General features: G+C 53.8%; 10 protein-coding genes across 10 annotated transcripts; 5 read left to right on the top strand and 5 right to left on the bottom strand.

Moving 5' to 3' along the window:
* Positions 1–194: 194 nt before the first annotated feature.
* Positions 195–1983, top strand: BAUCODRAFT_133464 (uncharacterized protein). Its single transcript, XM_007681477.1, has 4 exons — positions 195–814; positions 869–983; positions 1041–1084; positions 1202–1983. Exons 1-4 carry the CDS (start codon positions 283–285, stop codon positions 1774–1776), a joined length of 1266 nt encoding a protein of 421 aa, XP_007679667.1. The 5' UTR covers positions 195–282; the 3' UTR covers positions 1777–1983.
* Positions 1984–2123: 140 nt separating this feature from the next.
* BAUCODRAFT_37263 (uncharacterized protein) lies at positions 2124–3810 on the top strand. The gene has a single exon (XM_007681089.1). It carries the CDS (start codon positions 2309–2311, stop codon positions 3503–3505), a length of 1197 nt encoding a protein of 398 aa, XP_007679279.1. The 5' UTR covers positions 2124–2308; the 3' UTR covers positions 3506–3810.
* A 394-nt stretch (positions 3811–4204) lies between these two features.
* BAUCODRAFT_76038 (uncharacterized protein) lies at positions 4205–6229 on the bottom strand (the record flags this gene model as incomplete). The annotated part of the gene is made up of 3 exons (XM_007681188.1): positions 4205–4838; positions 4914–5357; positions 5412–6229. The coding sequence occupies 3 exons, from the start codon at positions 6227–6229 to the stop codon at positions 4205–4207; spliced, it is 1896 nt and encodes a 631-aa protein (XP_007679378.1).
* Positions 6230–6406: 177 nt separating this feature from the next.
* BAUCODRAFT_246109 (uncharacterized protein) lies at positions 6407–7007 on the bottom strand. Its single transcript, XM_007681476.1, has one exon. The coding sequence runs from the start codon at positions 6986–6988 to the stop codon at positions 6566–6568; it is 423 nt and encodes a 140-aa protein (XP_007679666.1). The 5' UTR covers positions 6989–7007; the 3' UTR covers positions 6407–6565.
* Positions 7008–8256: 1249 nt separating this feature from the next.
* Positions 8257–9411, bottom strand: BAUCODRAFT_125428 (uncharacterized protein; the record flags this gene model as incomplete). Its single annotated transcript, XM_007681475.1, has 2 exons — positions 8257–8327; positions 8382–9411. 2 exons carry the CDS (start codon positions 9409–9411, stop codon positions 8257–8259), a joined length of 1101 nt encoding a protein of 366 aa, XP_007679665.1.
* Positions 9412–10131: 720 nt separating this feature from the next.
* On the top strand, positions 10132–11083 carry BAUCODRAFT_42889 (uncharacterized protein; the record flags this gene model as incomplete). Its single annotated transcript, XM_007681124.1, has 2 exons — positions 10132–10451; positions 10507–11083. Coding segments are annotated over 2 exons (897 nt in total), but the record flags the coding sequence as incomplete, so codon positions are not given.
* Positions 11084–11599: 516 nt separating this feature from the next.
* BAUCODRAFT_245995 (uncharacterized protein) lies at positions 11600–13643 on the top strand. The gene has a single exon (XM_007681474.1). It carries the CDS (start codon positions 11766–11768, stop codon positions 13401–13403), a length of 1638 nt encoding a protein of 545 aa, XP_007679664.1. The 5' UTR covers positions 11600–11765; the 3' UTR covers positions 13404–13643.
* Positions 13644–14095: 452 nt separating this feature from the next.
* BAUCODRAFT_245919 (uncharacterized protein) lies at positions 14096–14575 on the top strand. The gene has a single exon (XM_007681473.1). It carries the CDS (start codon positions 14301–14303, stop codon positions 14547–14549), a length of 249 nt encoding a protein of 82 aa, XP_007679663.1. The 5' UTR covers positions 14096–14300; the 3' UTR covers positions 14550–14575.
* A 25-nt stretch (positions 14576–14600) lies between these two features.
* Positions 14601–16019, bottom strand: BAUCODRAFT_125424 (uncharacterized protein; the record flags this gene model as incomplete). The annotated part of the gene is made up of 2 exons (XM_007681472.1): positions 14601–15380; positions 15438–16019. The coding sequence occupies 2 exons, from the start codon at positions 16017–16019 to the stop codon at positions 14601–14603; spliced, it is 1362 nt and encodes a 453-aa protein (XP_007679662.1).
* A 103-nt stretch (positions 16020–16122) lies between these two features.
* On the bottom strand, positions 16123–16806 carry BAUCODRAFT_246027 (uncharacterized protein). The gene has a single exon (XM_007681471.1). It carries the CDS (start codon positions 16523–16525, stop codon positions 16226–16228), a length of 300 nt encoding a protein of 99 aa, XP_007679661.1. The 5' UTR covers positions 16526–16806; the 3' UTR covers positions 16123–16225.
* Between the last annotated feature and the right edge of the window lie 651 nt (positions 16807–17457).

The raw sequence follows: 17457 nt of genomic DNA, 5'->3' as shown, positions 1-17457 counted from the left end.
ATCGGTGGCCCTAGGCAGCAGCAGCGCAAATGCAGCTGCCAGTGCGCTCCCAAACTTTACACGGTACGATTCATGATGTCTACGCCTGTCACATGTGCAAGCTATGACCATGTCCCAAAACGGCAGCTGTGAATGATTAGTCACGTATATCAACGCCTGCCACTTGAACCTTCACATTTTTGCAACTTCTGTAAAACTTCTGACACCAACATCAACACACTCAACCTGCGGCAGTGATGTTGTTGTTGCAGCTCCTGTACGCAGATTACTAACGCGTGCAGTATGAGCGAGAACGCAGAGATACAGGCAAAGATCGACGCCGTTACCGGCAAGATCAACCTCCACAAACAGCAGCAGCAGCAATCACCACAACACGGCTACAGCCAGCGGTACTCACCACAACCGTACCAAGGCTATGGTCGCTGGACACCTTACGGTCGTGGAGGCCGTCATGGCTATATCCCACCGGTTCGAAACCGGACTCTCATCCTCAACGGCAAGTCGCCTTCTCCGGCCAAGGAACCCATGGGCTTCACGGAAACTACTGGTACACCTTCACCCGCCGCACTGGTCAGTATCTCGAGCACCAATAGAACAGTCATGACGAAGGAGACATACCAGCGAGAGCAGCAGCAGAGAGGGGAGGATGAAGAGCAGAAGCGAGCCGCGAAGAGACGGAAGCGCAGTGTTATCGAGCAGTCTAGAATACTACGCCATCTTGACTCGTCCACTGATTATATCGGCCGCGAGATGGTAATCGACGGCTTGCGCTTCCAACTCAACGCCCAAGGCAGCAAGCTCACGCGCGTCTCTGGTAAGCGCGTATCTCGGTCAAAAAGGCTTACTTCAGACACGCTAAGCAGGACAGATCCTGGCTCCTCCGCTAAGGAGACTCCTCGGAGGACCAAGATTGCAGGAGTCGACTTTCACCGTACGAAGAACGGCAACCTTATACGTGCCAGTGCGCTGGCGGATCCGGCAAGGTACCTACTCCGGAAACGCAGTCCCGCGTGGCTTCACTCACTTCCTTCTTACAACAGGCCGGCGCCGTTACGACCGCAATGCGAGAACTTCACCAAGCATGGTAGCTATATACTGTACCCTCGGCCGGTCAGCCGTCAGATAGCGAGACCTCTGAGGAGTTGACATCGCACAAGGCTTACCGGTAAGTACTCGCCTGCTCCGCTGACTCTTTGTACAGGGACCTGCCCATACGGCCCGATATGCCGCTTCACCCACGATCCGAACAAAGTCGCCATCTGCAAAGACTTTCTGAAAGCCGGCACTTGCGCCCTTGGCGACAGTTGCGACATGTCACACGAGATGACATATCATCGCGTGCCGGCCTGCCAGTACTTCCTTCGCGGCAACTGCACGAACGATGCATGCCGATATCCTCACGTCTTTGTATCTCCTGCCGCTCCTGTTTGTCGTGCTTTCGCCACCCTTGGCTTCTGCGTCAAGGGACCTGACTGTGACAAGCGTCATGTGCACGAGTGTCCTGACTATGCTAATAACGGGTTCTGTGCCAATCGCGAGAACGGAAAATGCTTACTGCCGCATCCTGATCGCGCCAGCATTCTACGCAAGGCAGCAGAGCGACAGGCTAAAATCAGCGTTGATGCCGAGTCGGACATCTCGAGCGAAGCAGGAGGTGACCACGACAATGGCGAGATGCAAGACGTCGACTCGGATGCCGAGGATGTTTTCATGACTGGATCGGACGAGAACAGCCATGAGCTCACCCAACAGCAGGACTTCGTCAGCTTAGCTTGAGCGTCACGAGATCGCACGTCGTGAATGCGACTTGTAGCAACCTGCTTTCATCTTTACTTAGGGAGCCAGACTCTTACAGGAGCGGTGTTACTTGGTTGCTTGCTTGCATCAGCGGGTAGCGTCTCCGAGGAAAGGCTTGCATTAGGCAGCTATGTGATACGATACATTGATAAGATGAAGAATGAAAACAGCGATGTCCTCCAACGTGTCTCACTCTGCCTCCCTTCCTTGAAGTCTTGGACAACGTGCAGCCTGAAGGGTAATGGTCCGTTTCTCTTGGCTCAGCACAGCCTCCGCCTTGATCAGCAAGGGCGGCGAAGAGGAGTATTATTAGCTTTCAACCACGTCGTAAGATGACTACCTTAAGCTTGTACAAAGCCTTGCGCTACAACTCCCGCCTTCGTAGCCATGATCATATCGCCGGTAAGCGTAGCAAGTATTCTTTGTCTCTGACCCAATCGTGCATTGAGTGAGACCCCATCGGCCGCTATCGTTCGGTGGTTCATTAAGCCTGTGTCAGTGAAAGGCAACAATGCCTAGCCTCAAAGGCTTGCTCAATAAGAAGGATAAGATCAGCAAAGGTAGTACTTCGAAGCAGGATGCGCAGACAGCGCCGTCAACCGAGGAAAGGAGGCCGAAGGAACCGGAGCTGACTATCGTACGCTGCACCACGGACACGGAGGAGATCATCGAACCGCCGAGCTTCCCAGACGATGAGACTACAAGCACAACGAGTAAGCGGTCACTGGAGAAGAAGGAGAGGAAGCGTCATGGTGTGGGCTTCCGGAAGTCTTCAAATGCAGCCATTACGAAAGATCCAACAGCGGCAGCTCAGCAGGATGGTGTGGATGGAGATCGACATCGACAGTCGCTAGCAGTGAGACCGAAGAGCGAGAGGAAGATCTCTGAAAGGTTCCACTTGCATAGAGATCGGTCCAAATCGGCTGCGGCGGAGACGAGCGACAACCTGCCCGTCGATTTGCCGGACGCGCCTATATCGATTGCTACTCCTGCAGAAGACGTAGATGGGCAATCTGGCGGCAACAAGGAGGTTCTCGAGCAACGAGAGGCACAGTGGGAGAAGCGTGCAACCATACTAGCACACAGTAATCGACTGGGTGACGAGCGGCCAGCGCAAACAACAGGTGGCACTCGCAGTCGTAGTTCTAGCATATCCAATCAAGGTGGCGACGAGAACATACAAGAAGCGATCCGCCTGCACGAAGAGGGTGACTTGGAAAGGTCGACAGTGATGTTCGGCCGTTTAGCGCAGCCCAAAGGCGCAAACAACGCTCTTGCCCAAGTGCTTTACGGTCTTGCGCTTAGGCATGGTTGGGGCATCGGACCCGACCCGGAGAAAGCAGTGCATTATCTATCATTAGCTGCTGCCAACTCCGCGTCCATCGAGGAGCAGGCCCTCGCAGCGGGCATGAAGAAGGGCGGTGCCGCAAAAGGCGAGCTGGTTCTTGCTATCTTCGAGCTCGGCAACTCCTTCAGGCATGGCTGGGGTGTCAAGAAGGATGCTGTTGCTGCGAGACATTACTACGAGACTGCCGCCAACCTGGGAGACACGGATGCCATGGAGGAAGCTGCATGGTGCTACGTTGAAGGCTTTGGAGGTGCTAAGGACAAGTTCAAGGCTGCGCAGTACCTTCGCCTTGCCGAGCAGAAGGGCAGTAAAGCTGTCGGCAATTCTTGGATATGGAAGGAGAAGTACAATCCGAAGTAGTACTTCGACACCCAATGATTCCTTGCTTCGAAACGTTTGCCACTCGAGAAGTAGGCAGGCTTCTTTGCTCGGTTAGCAATAACCTGACGACTTCTGTGTAATATCTTCGAGCGCACCTTGATGACAAGGCAGCCACACACATGATATTGTACATCCAGTTCGAGACCTGCAAAGTAGAGCTGCCATTGTTGCTACTTGATCGGCTGTAAGTCTCACTTACACTGTCCACCAGTGACAATTGCAAACTAGATACACTGAATACAGCACGTGAAACATAGACCCGTGGAGATCGTCAAGCAGGTTATATCAACACCCGTTGCTGTTATGCTCCTCCTTGCTCCGTGCGCGCTACGCCACGTTCCGTTCAAGGTCACGCCACGCATTATCATTGTTGATTCTTTGTAGTAGCGGTCCGAGTACCGCGATCGAAAAGGCAGTCATGTTCTCCTATCGCTTGGGCTGTGCCGGTGATGTGGGTATCGTCCAGTCGTTCAATCTTTCATTATCGATGCTCATACCAGGTTCATTTAAATCATAGTCGTCATAACATGTTCCCATAAGCCATAAGTTAGAGAACCGAAAAGTGGTAGCAGCTTGCCAATGCTTCTGTCGTTCAAGATCGGAGATGCAGCCATTGTTCCGTAACTTCAAGGACTGCTTTCGGTAATGACTGTGTGTGTCGCTGTGTATATGTCAAGGTCAAGGCTCGGCCTTGTAAGCCGGACCAGCTCGCTTCTTCTGACGTGCTTCGATCTCCTCATGATCACGCACCATCTCCCTAAACTGCTTGACAACATCTGTCGGTATCTGGTCCCACAATAGGCTGCGTGTATAGACTTCAGCTTTGCTAGATTGCGCATTCGCTTGCTGCATGCTCGCAAATTTTTCGGCAAGATTGCGCCTTGGTCGACGCGCACCCTCTTGCGGTTGCGGCACATCATAAGCCGGATAATCAGCTTGTGCGATGGACGCATATTGTGCTGTCGTCAGGGAGAAGGCTTGGTCGATTTCTTGCTGCTTGCTTGGCGCTGTGAGCCTCTGATGCATGCGATCAAGCCTGTTATGCGCTCTTGCCGTTGTAAATGCTGGCACAGAAGGCTGTGGCTCTTGATAGACATTAGACCTGACTTGGCTGGTTGACATTGGGCCGCCAGCTTCAGCGAGGAGATTGTTCAAGACGGTGGGCGCGGCAGCCTGCACCTCCGGTGGCATATTCGGTAGGTCTGATGGTCGTGAGGTCGCTGGCTTAGATAGCACGAATGCGCCGCACAGCAGTAGCATAAACAGAAGCCCGGACGCAATCGGCTGATCCGGGGCGGTGTCCGGCGAGCGCCTCGGAGGGTTTGGCACCACGGTACTTGAAGAGGGTCGCTTCTGAAGCGTCGGTGACTGCTTGACAGCTTCCGACCGTGGATTGAACGTGAAGTCATCCGGCGACTCAGGCTGAAGGTTGTCCACAAACAGGAAGTCATCCCATTCGTGCGGGCCCATGTTGAGCGCCTCCATCTCTGCATTGAAGTCGGTAAAGCCGGTACTGCTGGGTGCAGCCGACATCGCAGGTGCTGAGTCTGCCGCAAGTTGATCGGTAAGTACATTGATCCTGCGGCGAAGAGATGATGTCTCCTCGTTGTGCTGCATTTTTAGGTGCTGGATGTCTTCCTGCAAACCTTCGATCCTCCGCTGCGAGTCGTTCAGACGGTGTATCAGCGCTTGACGCTCTTCATCGCAACGATGCTGCTCGATTGCGAACTCCTTGACCTCTTGCTCGAGCATAGATATCTGTTGCGTAAAGCTCTTCTCTTTGACCTCGAGATCCTCAGTATGCTTCTTCTTCCGTTGCCGTGACGCAAGTCTAGTGTTCGATGTCAGCGAAGGCATGATTGACATTCTGTAACGCAAAACCTACGCAGCTTCTCGGTTCCTCAAAAGGCGCTTCTGCTGTTTCAGCTCCTTGATTAGGTCTTCATCAGTGGCTTTCTCGATCAGCTCGTCGATGGTGTTGATGTTGCGCTCGGATGGAATGTCAATACGACCATTGCGCTTTCTGATGCCGTCTCGTCGCGCAATATCGACCATGGTCTGTGGACTGTTCGGCCGCATGCGTTTCGGCAGAGGTCGACACTCCATTTCTTGTTGAGCCATGCCCATCCAATCCGCATGCGAGTGCGGCGACATCGGGGTTTGCACTTGCGGTGCAGGTAGAAAACCCGGCTCGCCATATGAGGCATGGAAGTGTTGCGGTGCATGGGGTCCTTGTCGTTGCGGCACATAATTTGCATGTGCTGCTTCTCCGCTGGGCTGGTGGTATGACACTTCCTCAACTGGCGGCGGCGGAGGCATAAGCTCGGTTCTTACGGTAGGCGTGCAATTGCCCGGGGGATGTTCGACTCCCCATGATTGCCCGTGAGGCGTCTTGCCGAAGTTTGAAGGGTGCGGATGCTGGCGTGGTGCATCGTGCCGTAAAAAGCCGTTGTTTTGCTCACGATATGGATAAGAGGCTGCAACAGAAGACTCTATTGGCAGGTCGCTCGGGTAGTGTTGGTCCCACCCATGTGACTCAGCAGGAGACAGCACGCCGTTGCTATTCGCAAAGGAGTCTTTGCGGAATGGGATACTGCCTGGATTCTGCATGTCAGCCTCCAGCATAGCAGGGTCTAGAGCGCCTGAAGCGTCCTCGTCAAAGTATGCTGGTAGGCCGCCCTCAGCGTGTGCGTGATAAGCCATACGACCTGCGTATGCCATGCCAGGCGACCGTTCGAATGCGGAAATGTAGTCTTCTGATCAGGTGGTTGAAGCGGTGTAGGCGGCTGAACCCGGCACGTTCCGCTACTCATGCAAACACCCGCTGCATGCGCGTTGGCTTTGGGCCTGTGATGCACATTCGGGCTCGTGGTAGCAGCAGACAAAGTTCGAGTAGAGAACGATCGTCTTGGGTAGTAGAGAGAAGAAGAGAGTTTGAAGGGTCTGGAGTGACAATCAATGCTGAAAGAAGAGTAGACGGTGGCGAAAAGACAGGCATACGCCTGGTCATCGATTATAGATAGCTGCCTCGCCACGCACCTACTTGGGCATAATTTTGGGAGAATAAGAAGCAGGTAAGAGATATGCGAGCAGGCCTAATAGCGGAGAGTTGTTGCCCAAATGGAGTGATAGGGTGCCTTGAGTCGGGTAGCGATGCAGGGCTAGCGTCCGAGACTTGCAGCAGCCTGCAGCACCCCTCCACCATTCGTCCGCGGAGAGATCTGAATGCTGGAACAGGTCTTTCTCGGGCCCCGAAACAGTGATACTACGGCCAGTTGCACCATTCCCGAACGACATCGTTATTAGATCGTGATATGTGTGAAGGGAGTGGTGTGGTTGTCCACCCTCAGCAACAGCAGGGTCGTGCTCCTTGGACAGGGCGGCTAGTGCATCTGGTGTCACAGGTGAGGTCTGCGATGTGTTTGATGTGGAGAAGGCTGCTCGCCTACCCATTTTGCTCATTGTTGGGACGTCGTCACACGAGATTCACAAACAGAAAGTGTGGTTGGCTAGGAACGAGGCGTTGCGCCAGTTCCCTCTCCCAGACTCGGCACGACCCTGCCGCTGAGCTGGGGCCACTTCCCACGAGGCGACGCCCTGGATAAGAAGAAGCGCAAACTCATTTAGCATCATCGCACTTGAAGAAGGATTCTAGGCGCGCAGAACGAGGTCACGATCCTGTCCAAACACCTTTAACAGACGCTGCGGTTCGTGAGGAGTCTCACAGTGGAGTCTACATGTAGCATGAGGATTGTTCAACGTGATACCGCTCGCTTGCGTTAATGAGCACCACAAACAATGCTTATTAGCGGAGCGAAGTGTGACCCAGCCAAAAGCGTTCTCTGACAGTCCATCGTCGCTCTCCGTAGCAGGCGGCAGCGAATGACGGTAGCTCACCGCTCTCGTGCAAAGCGTCCAGACAAACGCGGCATCTGGGGACAGGGAAGACGGAGATATGCCGCAAACCTCGCAAGGCGGTATATCACCGCTTTCCGCAGAAAGCGCTTGCAACCTTGAGCCCGCTTCACAAAATTCGGATTGCTAATGCTTCAGCAGCTGACCATTGCTCCATGACGTCGGTGCAGACATCTGGAGATGTCGCCTCATGCAGTCGTAGAGTGTCTAGGTACTCGCCTTTCCAGCCGAAGTCGACTCCATGTTTTGGGCATCGCTCTGAAAGCCCCACGTTTGCGCATCCAGCGCTAATGTAAAACTACCCGTAGGTACGGCAGGCGGCTTTCCAGAAGCATTTGCTGCCTCGCCGTTCGCTAGCTGCAGCATGCATGTATGGAATATGTCGCTGAAACACTTCTCTTGTGTAACCTTTGATGCCCACACTCATTTTCGCATTACCTTAACAATGAGACACAGCTGCGAGTCTCTGTCATCCCTCCTGCATTTGTGTCGGGCATCTGTAGGCGTGACGCTTCGAACTGCCTGGATCTTCCGCCTTACCAACGTCGGCAGATCATCATGCGTCTGAGCGTAGAAACACCTCAGTCTTGTTTCGTACGTCATCTGGTTGGCCTCACGGCCTACGGGTATGCTTTGGTGTCGAGTCATCCAGATTATTAGCCGGTTTTTTTAGCCCACTGAAAACGATTCTTGAACCGGCGAGTTGATCGATCTGCAGCTTGTATCAGATTTAAACTTTCGCTAGCAGGCCGATATCAACTTCAGACAGTCGATTGTATGTCTCCACCTAGAAAGCCCAAATCTGTCAGAATGTCTCAAGTTGCATTTGTGGCGTTAGCGGCCTCGAACTCAGCCAACGTGGGAATCGGCTGGCCAGAATCTCGAGCTACACGTAAGTCAGCATACTGTTTGAGCAACAGGGTCTGAGGGTGTCGCCTACCGTTACGCTTGGCGGCGGCATATGCATCGATATGCCGTTGCCTTGCTAAACGTTCAGTATGCTTCTTTCGCTCTTCCTCGAATCTGTCCCTCTCTCGTACGAATAGCGGATCATTCTCCTTCGCCTCTACAAGGGCCTCGAAGCAGACATGGACGTTGACGAAGCCTTGCTGGTTGTGATCGAAGCTGGAAGCATCTGGACACATCTTGTGCTCTTCTTTGAGCCGTTTGGTAAGATCGAGAATATCTCCGACAGTGGCGCCACGACTCGATCGGAAGACAGCAGCAGGCGGGTGACTGTTGCTAGTACGAAGACGTGAATGTCTCCATACCCTCGGTCCGGAGCAACAGCTGCAGTACGCTTCAACGATTTTGAGCGGCGGCTGGCAGATAAGCATACTTCGCGCTCGATCACCAACGCGCATATCTCCCGCGAAGCTATCCACGGCACAATGGACGCGCAGAAGGTTGTGTATTGGCTCGCCTGCGACGCGCTCGACAGCGTGGGTGGAGCAGAACAGATCAGAGAACCAGAAATCGTGAGTAGGAAAGTAGATCAGTGAGTCTGGGTCGTCCTTAAGCCCAAGTTGTCGCTGTAGCTTTACCGAGCCTTCGATTGCGTTGAAAAAGACCTTATTCACTTGCATGGCCACCATGAGCTCGAAGTTTGATAGCTGGTAGAGGATGTGTTCAAGTAGTTCCGGTGTGTTAAACACTTTCTCCATGAGCACAGCGCTCTCTGGGGAGTGGCGAGCTTGAGGTGAGATATGCGCGAGTAAACCATCCAAGGCGCGACGTTGGTTTTCTAGCTCGTCCTGCGCAGCGCAAACAAGGTCCTGCTTCCCATTATCGCAACATGCGAGCTTATCCAGGCAAGCATTTGCTCGCTTTCGACATGATTCTGCATTCATGTAGTGCTCGTACTGAGTCGTCTTTGGACGCTTCCGACTCGGCTCTGAATCTGCCAAATCGTCGGGTGCTGTCAGTACGTCGGTCCCGGGCTCTGATAATTGCGTCTCGATGTTTGCCATCACCTCCCGTGTGCTCGCCTGCAGCACCTTCCTAGAAGGAGGACGTCGCTGGATAGTCAGGAAATGGGACGTTCGGAGGCCCGTTCTTCAACCGACGGACAGTGTCACAGCGATGTTGCCAGTGATTCACCGTCGTTCCGTCCTCGAATATCTGGCCTTGCTATGGTATACCAAATTCCGTACGTGAAGTACCGATGGTAGGCGCAAACGAACACTTCGAGCCTGGAGTGACAGCCTAAGGCATCAAATTCTAGCCTTCCCGATCAATCTATCCAGTTTCAATGGGCCGACTCTGTGGATTTGTTCTGTCGCTGCTGGAGACTTCGTATACGTCGCGCTGCGTGGATCTGGTCCAGAATCCTACCTTTCGTTCTTCGCCTGCGATGCGCCGATGATGGATAGTGCCGAGCGCAGCTACAACTGTCGCGACAGTCCCCGGCTGCCATGTCAACATCTCTTATCTCATCATCCATTAAATTGAGGAATGCGCTTCTCGTTACATGCAAGCATGCAAACCCTGTTGGACGTCGATGCCTAATGCCGCTACGGCAATCTCGGCCACTCTCAGACATCGTGGCTTCGACGAACCGGTTCACCTACAGGCTGGCCGCTGCATCGTCAGCCAAAAGAGCACCACCTCGCCTTCCTAAGTTTGGGCAGGACTTTTGGCTATATGCATCGACCGAAGCGAATGCATCGCCACCATATCTACGCTCAACCAAGAGCGCTTCTGGTGAAGACGCCTTCTTCGCGGCCACTGTAGGCGGGAGCACGGGTCATGTAGCCTTCGGGCTAGCTGATGGTGTTGGAGGATGGCAAGATTCTGGTGTTGATCCTTCCGACTTCAGTCATGGTTTATGCGGTCTTATGGGAGGCACCGCATATATGCATGAGGGTCTCGATAACGGCAAGAATGTCGAGCCAAGGGCGCTCCTACAGATGGCATATGACGCCGTGATAAGCAATCCACGGATCATGGCCGGCGGCAGCACGGCGAGTTTGGCGGTAGTTGACGGCGATGGGAATATGCAAACAGCCAAGTACGTCTAGAGACAGGCGTACCCCAGTCACCTACAACTGCTAACGCACGCGAAGTCTTGGTGACTCTGGCTTCTTGGTGCTCGGACCTGGGAAGGTGGTACATCGCTCACAAGTCCAGACTCATGCCTTTAATACGCCATACCAGCTTTCGAAGGTGCCACCGAAGATGGCCGCTCAGCACGCCATCTTCGGCGGCCAAGCACATTTCGCCGAAACGCCTAGTCAAGCAGATGTGGAAACGCATCGACTGAAGCACGGTGACATCGTGCTCTTCGCTACAGATGGCGTTTGGGATAACCTGTCCGCTCAAGACACGCTCGGCATTGTTACGCAGGTCATGGTGGAGCAGGGGTACTGGTTTAGGAGCCACAACTTCGCAGGCGCTGAGACAATGCTTAATGAGTCACTTGTCCGCTCGATTGCGAAGAAGATTGACAGCGAGCAGCATACTAAGTATTTGCCAGGCTTGCTAGCGACCGCTGTAATGCGCGAAGCGAAGCGCGCTGGCTTGGATCGAAGAAGAGACGGGCCCTTTGCGAAGGAGGTCAATATGAGGTTTCCACAGGAAGGCTGGCAGGGAGGTAAGCCAGACGACATTGCAGTGGTCGTCTGCGTGGCTGTTGAAGACGCAGAGGCAGTGCAGGACGGTGCTCGGCCCATCAAGGCCAAGCTGTGAGCATCTTGTCCAAGGCCAGATAGCTGTGTGTTGTCGCAAACGGGCATGCCGTCGGGCTATCGAAAGCTGCACTCCGTGCCGGCGGTCATCAGGAGTATGGCCGAAGCGGCGACTTCAGGCGTAACGGCCACTTAGCCGAATACTGCAATCGTGCCCTTCAAAGTGGAAGTGGTCGAGAAAGCTTGCAGCAACGCAACCGAGCGACATAGGAACATGGAAGCCTGATCATGGGGTGACGCCGGCGGGAAGAAGCCGGCAGTCTTGGCATAAGCGAAAAGGCTTGAAGCCATGAGCAACCGACACATTCTGTCAAGCAGTCCGTTCAGACAAGTGCTGGATTATCGCGACAATAACCTAAGCCATACCGTCATCTCGCCGGCAACAGTATTCGGTACCTGGACGTCCTCAGAGGACAGTGTGGAGTAAAGAGTCTCCCCGCACTGTGACTGTGTGGAGCGGCAATTGGTCGCTTCGGGGTACTTAACCGCGACATCATGCGGCATAAGCAGTCTAATGATGCACGTGTGGGGAGGTTGGCCTTTGAGGAAGAGGAGAGAAGATGGTATAAGAACACACACTCGGCCCCAAAATTGTCGCGCGAGTGTCACGACTGCATGTTTGCAATTAGGCCGCAACAATGCACTTCAACAATGTCTCCTACTTAGTGCCTCTCGTCCCCCTCGCAGCAGCGTTTAACTGTACACCCTCGGCTTTCCAGAGCATACTTCCGTCCAACGCAAGTGTAGCCTACGCCTATACCCTTGCGGCGGGCTCGACGTTCAATGTTGGCTACGACATTGCCTACCCTACCAGCCCACAGAAACTGCCAGCTCTATGTGCAGTACAAATTAACGTGACCTCAAGCCCATCATCTGCGTTTAGCTTTGGCCTCTTCCTTCCCGTCAATTGGAACAACCGCTTTCTGGCGGTGGGCAATGGCGGCTTTGCTGGTGGCATTAACTGGCTTGACATGGCTGCCGGCGTCCAATACGGCTTTGCTGTCGTCTCCACCGACACTGGTCACAATTCGACCTCAGGAGACCTATCGTGGGCCTTGAACCAGCCGCAGAAGCAGATCGATTGGGGGTATCGAGCCATCCACGGCTCCGTTGTGTTGAGCAAGCAAGTTGTTCAAGCGTACTACAGTGCCACGCCGAAGTTCAACTATTACTCGGGCTGCAGCACTGGCGGTCGACAGGGCATCCGCGACATCCAATTGTATCCGGAAGACTTCGACGGCGTCCTGGCTGGTGCTCCTGCGTGGTGGACGAGCCATTTACAGACGTGGACGGTGAAGCTTGGCTTGTACAACTTACCTACCACTGCCGCTCATCATATCCCTACAGCGCTATTTAGTGCCATTGGTGCAGAAGTGCTGCGGCAGTGTGACCCGCAAGACGGCCTTGTCGACACCATCATCAGCGACCCACGACGATGTGACTTCTACCCAGAAGCCTTGCTATGTACGGCGAATGTTACCAACCAGACTGCAGCCGGCTGCTTGACAGCGGCTCAGATAGGGACGCTGTATCAGATCTACAATGACTACGTGGAGACGAACCAGACACTCGTTTTCCCGCATCTGGAACTCGGAAGCGAAGCTCAGTGGCCAGTGTTGCTCGGTGGATCGGCACCAAGCACTCTCGGCTACCAATATGTGCAAGATCTCGTGCTGAACGACACAAACTGGTCCTTCTACGACTTCAACTACAGTATCGTACAGCTGGCGGATCAAATCCAGCCTGGGAACGCCACTGCTTATGACTTTGACCTAACGGCGTTTCACACACGTGGCGGCAAATTGCTGCAGTACCACGGTCTTGCTGATGCATTGATCGCGCCCGGGAGCAGCGTCTACTTCTACAAAGAGGTGCTCAAAACTCTTCTCCCGAAAGGCATTACCTTAGACAGCTGGTATAGGTTCTTCCTTGTCCCCGGGATGCAGCATTGCTCTGGGACTCCAGCAAATATCAATGCGCCATGGTACTTTGCCGGTGCCAATCAGGCAGGCTCGATCGGTACAAATCCTGGTTCGGTCTACTCAGTTCCAGGCTTTACGGATGCGAAACATGACGCACTTCTTGCGCTCATGGCCTGGGTTGAGAATGGAATGGCGCCAGATAGCATCATTGCGACGAAGTGGATCAATGATACAATCACTAACACTGTTCTCAGACAGCGACCGCTATGTCCGTACCCACAGCAAGCGGTGTATCTGGGCCTCGGAGATCCCAATGAAGCGTCCAACTGGCAGTGCGGGCGATTTGGGATGTGATTGAAAAGAGAAAGCAAATCGATCATGGTATTGCGACAGTGATAATGGACTATCGATGATTTGCTGTCAGCAGATGAGACCGATTCTACTTCGCTGCCGTGGTTCCATCAGGGTTGACAAGCTGTCCACTCTGTACCTGCTCTTTAAATGTTCGCTTGATATCACCGTCATCTGAAAGCTCTTCCAGAGTGTAGCTTTCCAGCAGTGCGAACCTGAACAATTGCCGCAGATCTGCGAAATAGGTCTTGATTGAGGCGAACGCGCTCCGAGAGCCGGTGACTTCCGCGTTTTGTGCCGGTTTAGCCAGGTTCTGTACGTCCGGTATACATGCCGCTGCCACTGACGCTCCGCATAACATTGAGAATGCAAAGCCCAACAACAGCCAGCGAAGAGAGGCAGAGTTGACGTCGCTAATATCTGGGGCGGCAAGGACGACTCCTTGTGCAACAACAGCGCCCACTTTGCCGCTGGCGGCGGAGATACCATACTGGAAGACAAACTCACTGTCAGCCAACAGCCAGTAACAGGCGTCGCTCAGTATGCGGACGTACAAAAGTGCAGCGATAGCGTGCTGGAAAGACTTCCGCAGGGATCTGTTTCCCAGTAAGCGTGCGTGTACCAAACGCCATACAAGTTGCTATGGTGACACACGATGAAGGTAAGCGTATTAGGACCAAAGCTGAACAGGAACTGGATGAGTATCCAGAGAAAGACGAGCGCGCCAGACCACTGGGGCCCACGGTGTAGCCCAGCCTTGAACACTCCAAACAAAATAAACAATAGCAGGGCAAGAGTGAGAAATGTCCACACGAGCATGTGCTTTCTGTTCAAGCGTTCAGCGAGCACGATGTAAGCGACCACACCAGCGATGGCCGAAAACGTCACCGAGTACATTCCATGCTCCATATTGTCTCTCAGGACATGGTGAATCGTGGCGGTGGCTATGGTGCCGTTCTGGTACATGCCCTTGATGACCTCCAGACTCTCGTACATCCCGTTGGTGCTATTGTATCCCCAGACCGTTGTGTTGAAGACGTCGGAATTTGTTTGCCACCAGGGCGCTGTGGCGCTGTGTCGTATCAGAGATGGTGCCCATATCTGCGCAAGTGTGCCTGGGCTGTTGAATCCCATGCCGTAGCTTGTTAAAGACGTCAGCGTACAATGACTGTTACTGAGATACGTGTGGGTAGAGGTGTCTCACAAGGCGAAGTCAAGAAAGAACCATGCGCTCGAAGTTCCTACCAGTACTTTTAGGTTCTTCCTGTCATGGAAGAAGCATCTGAAGAACGGCTTGCACCAGGCTTTGTCGTGAACGTGGGCTTCGGTGTACAGTATGTACTGCCAGAAGATAGACCACTTGAACTGCCATCCCGCCTTGGGAGGATCCTCGGATCGCAGCACATTTACTACTCCAGGTGGTGGCTCAAATGGACGGGGAGGCTGAGCACTTGCAAGGAAGTCGCTTTGCTTCGGAAGTGTGGATACCCGCCGTTTTGTGCCATCGGGCTTGAATATACCAGTAGCTTGAGCACCTGTTCGAGATTCGTCGACTGCAGGTGCCTTCTCATCATTAATATCCCTTGAAGAGCTTCCGGATCCCTCCACGGCCTGTGTGGAACGCGCTTGCGTGTCCGCGATGGCAGCGTTATCAGAGGGTGATCGTCGCGCCCAGCCAAACACATAGATTAGATCGTGAGATGCCTTCGTCGGGTTTAACGTGACGAAGTAGTCGAATCGCCATGACTCCGGAATACTGCGGCGAAAGAACACGGCCAACATCGCAGGAGCAGCGCCGGAGCCAACGACAGTACGCCACATCTTGTCCACGCTTACCTGGCTCACCCCGCCGGTGGGCGAACTGGCAAGGCACAAGAGACCAACGGCGTATGCGAATAGTTGGCCAACAGGTTGCATGAGGAATACCGAGGCCATGAGTCTCGCTCGCGAGGCTGTGGGTGACCACTCGGACGCAATCACCTGATAGAATGTCAGTGGATTCGCAGCTGAGACGTGCATGGAAAGGACCAGGCGTACAGCAGATAATGGATACTCAGCACCAACGCCGATACCCATGATGCTTCGCCAGAATATGAGCCATGGGGTTATAGTCCACGTTGATCTGCCCGTCACGGGATCGGTGAAGCCGTTACTGCATTGAAGCAGGCCAAGGGTACTGATTACAACAATGATGAGCTCAACACCGTAGAGCGTTCGTCTGCCATATATATCGACAGCGACACCGAAAGCCAGTTGTCCAACAATGGAACAGCCAAGGGTAGCGAGGTTGAATGCCGCTTCGAGGCGGTGACCGTGCCCTGGCCACCACACGAAGGAAATGGGAGGCAAAATGACATTTGACTCGAACAGACAATAAGACTCAGTTAAGAAGCCAAGAGCTGCAACCCAGAACACCTCCCACTTGAACTCTGGTTTCCGAATGCCTTCCGTGTCTCTGGGGTCTACATTATCGACGCCGTTCACGATTGCATCGACCGCCTCTGCGTAGTCGGAGACGCGATCGTAAAGCGAGCGGTACCTCTCGTGCTGGTCCTCCGGCCACAGCAGACGAGCCCAGTAATTGCGAGGTCTAAGTGGGATGCTCGCGTTGGTGGCCATAGCCGCGGAGTCGATCAGAGACTATGGCGGATCTTGGCACTCATCGTGGAGTATCCGTGTACACTGTCGTATCAATACAGGAAGCGACTGCGAAGCATGCCCAGGTGGTATTTAAGATAGATCAGAGACGCCGGCAGGTACGAGGGGTAGCTGGGATACCGCATATGTGGAACACGCCACGAGGCCATCAAGGCGTCCCTAAGCGCCTAGGCTGCATCCTTCATGCATGGAGGGGCTCCCTCAGACCATGTTGGCAGGAGATGGAATGCCCAGCTTTTACTCAGCTTGTGTAATTCTGCAGGTGACGCATCGGGGCTGTTCATCACGTTACATGCCGCTACTCGCAGGTCAGTGCGTCTCATCGGGCCGGCGGTCTGTTGTGTAGAGATGATGGAAGAGCAATGTGTGGGAACGGAACGACCTGACGTTGTGGATGCCGGGCCGAGACGGAGGCCAACGCGACTGTCCGGCTCTCTGCTTCCGTTCACGTTCATCGCGACCTGCATGAACTGCTCCACTTCATGCGCAGCTGCTATTGAGGCGCAGCCTGACCGGTCTACATGTACTCACGGCCAGTGAGGCCGCATCGTGCTCGCGTGTCTTAACGAGTCATAGACTGACACAGATATCATGATCGTAGCCTTAGTACACTGGCATTCGCTGAGCCGTCCGTCCTCTCAGCATCTCCCCCAATCGCTTGGTTGTCTGCGGTAACTGGTTCTCCTGGTATGACTGCGAGGCTTCGGCATTCAGCATGGGAACTTCAATCTTCCAGATCAAAGAGATCGAGCCCGGCCCTCGGATCGTTGGAGGCAAGATAACAGCGAAGTACTTCACCATCCTTCCGGACAGGTGTGAGTTCTATGACAGGGATGAGAAGAGAGTCTTCGAACATCGCATTAACTATGAAGCCGAACACATTCCAATAAGGCCGCCGAGCAGCTCGCAATTGGTGCGACATGATGGGCCAAGGCTGCCGATGCACCCTCACTGACATTTACGGTCATTATTCTGTAGATTGTAGCTTTCCACGACGAGCACAAAGTCTACTATAAAGACACTCCATATATGTCGAGGCCAAGGTACACTTTCGATGATAAAGAGAGCTACAACAACTTCCAAAGCAAACTGCGAGGCAGACAGTTCAATGACGAAGCAGCCACGGCAGCGATCACTGCCCGCTCTGGACGTTCTGGAGTTCCTATGAAGGTCATGTCAGAGTACATTAAAATGTGGTCAACCTCTTCGGAACCAGCACAGAAGTCATTGACTATGCAGATTCAGACTAACGCTGGTCCTCGCCTGTTCGAGATATACCAGAGCTGGGTCACGGTGCAGTCGCTAGGTCAGAAGCAGCTTCGTCTAGAGCTTAGTCGCCGGAAGAGTACGCCGGCGCGACACTCAACAAGGAAATCAAGTAAGTAACCGACCTCGGAGC

The sequence above is a fragment of the Baudoinia panamericana genome, assembly GCF_000338955.1.
Source record: "Baudoinia panamericana UAMH 10762 unplaced genomic scaffold BAUCOscaffold_11, whole genome shotgun sequence".
Lineage (NCBI taxonomy): Eukaryota > Fungi > Ascomycota > Dothideomycetes > Mycosphaerellales > Teratosphaeriaceae > Baudoinia > Baudoinia panamericana.
This window is presented reverse-complemented; position numbering and strand designations above follow the sequence as displayed.

Coding starts and splice junctions, on each gene's coding strand:
- BAUCODRAFT_37263 (XM_007681089.1), top strand. CDS start 2,309: ATGCCTAGCCTCAAAGGCTTGCTCAATAAGAAGGATAAGATCAGCAAA.
- BAUCODRAFT_245995 (XM_007681474.1), top strand. CDS start 11,766: ATGCACTTCAACAATGTCTCCTACTTAGTGCCTCTCGTCCCCCTCGCA.
- BAUCODRAFT_246027 (XM_007681471.1), bottom strand. CDS start 16,525: ATGCAGGTCGCGATGAACGTGAACGGAAGCAGAGAGCCGGACAGTCGC.
- BAUCODRAFT_246109 (XM_007681476.1), bottom strand. CDS start 6,988: ATGAGCAAAATGGGTAGGCGAGCAGCCTTCTCCACATCAAACACATCG.
- BAUCODRAFT_133464 (XM_007681477.1), top strand. CDS start 283: ATGAGCGAGAACGCAGAGATACAGGCAAAGATCGACGCCGTTACCGGC. Junction 984..1,040: donor GCGCTGGCGGATCCGGCAAG/GTACCTACTCCG, acceptor TTCTTACAACAG/GCCGGCGCCGTTACGACCGC. Junction 1,085..1,201: donor CGAGAACTTCACCAAGCATG/GTAGCTATATAC, acceptor CTCTTTGTACAG/GGACCTGCCCATACGGCCCG.
- BAUCODRAFT_245919 (XM_007681473.1), top strand. CDS start 14,301: ATGCTCCATATTGTCTCTCAGGACATGGTGAATCGTGGCGGTGGCTAT.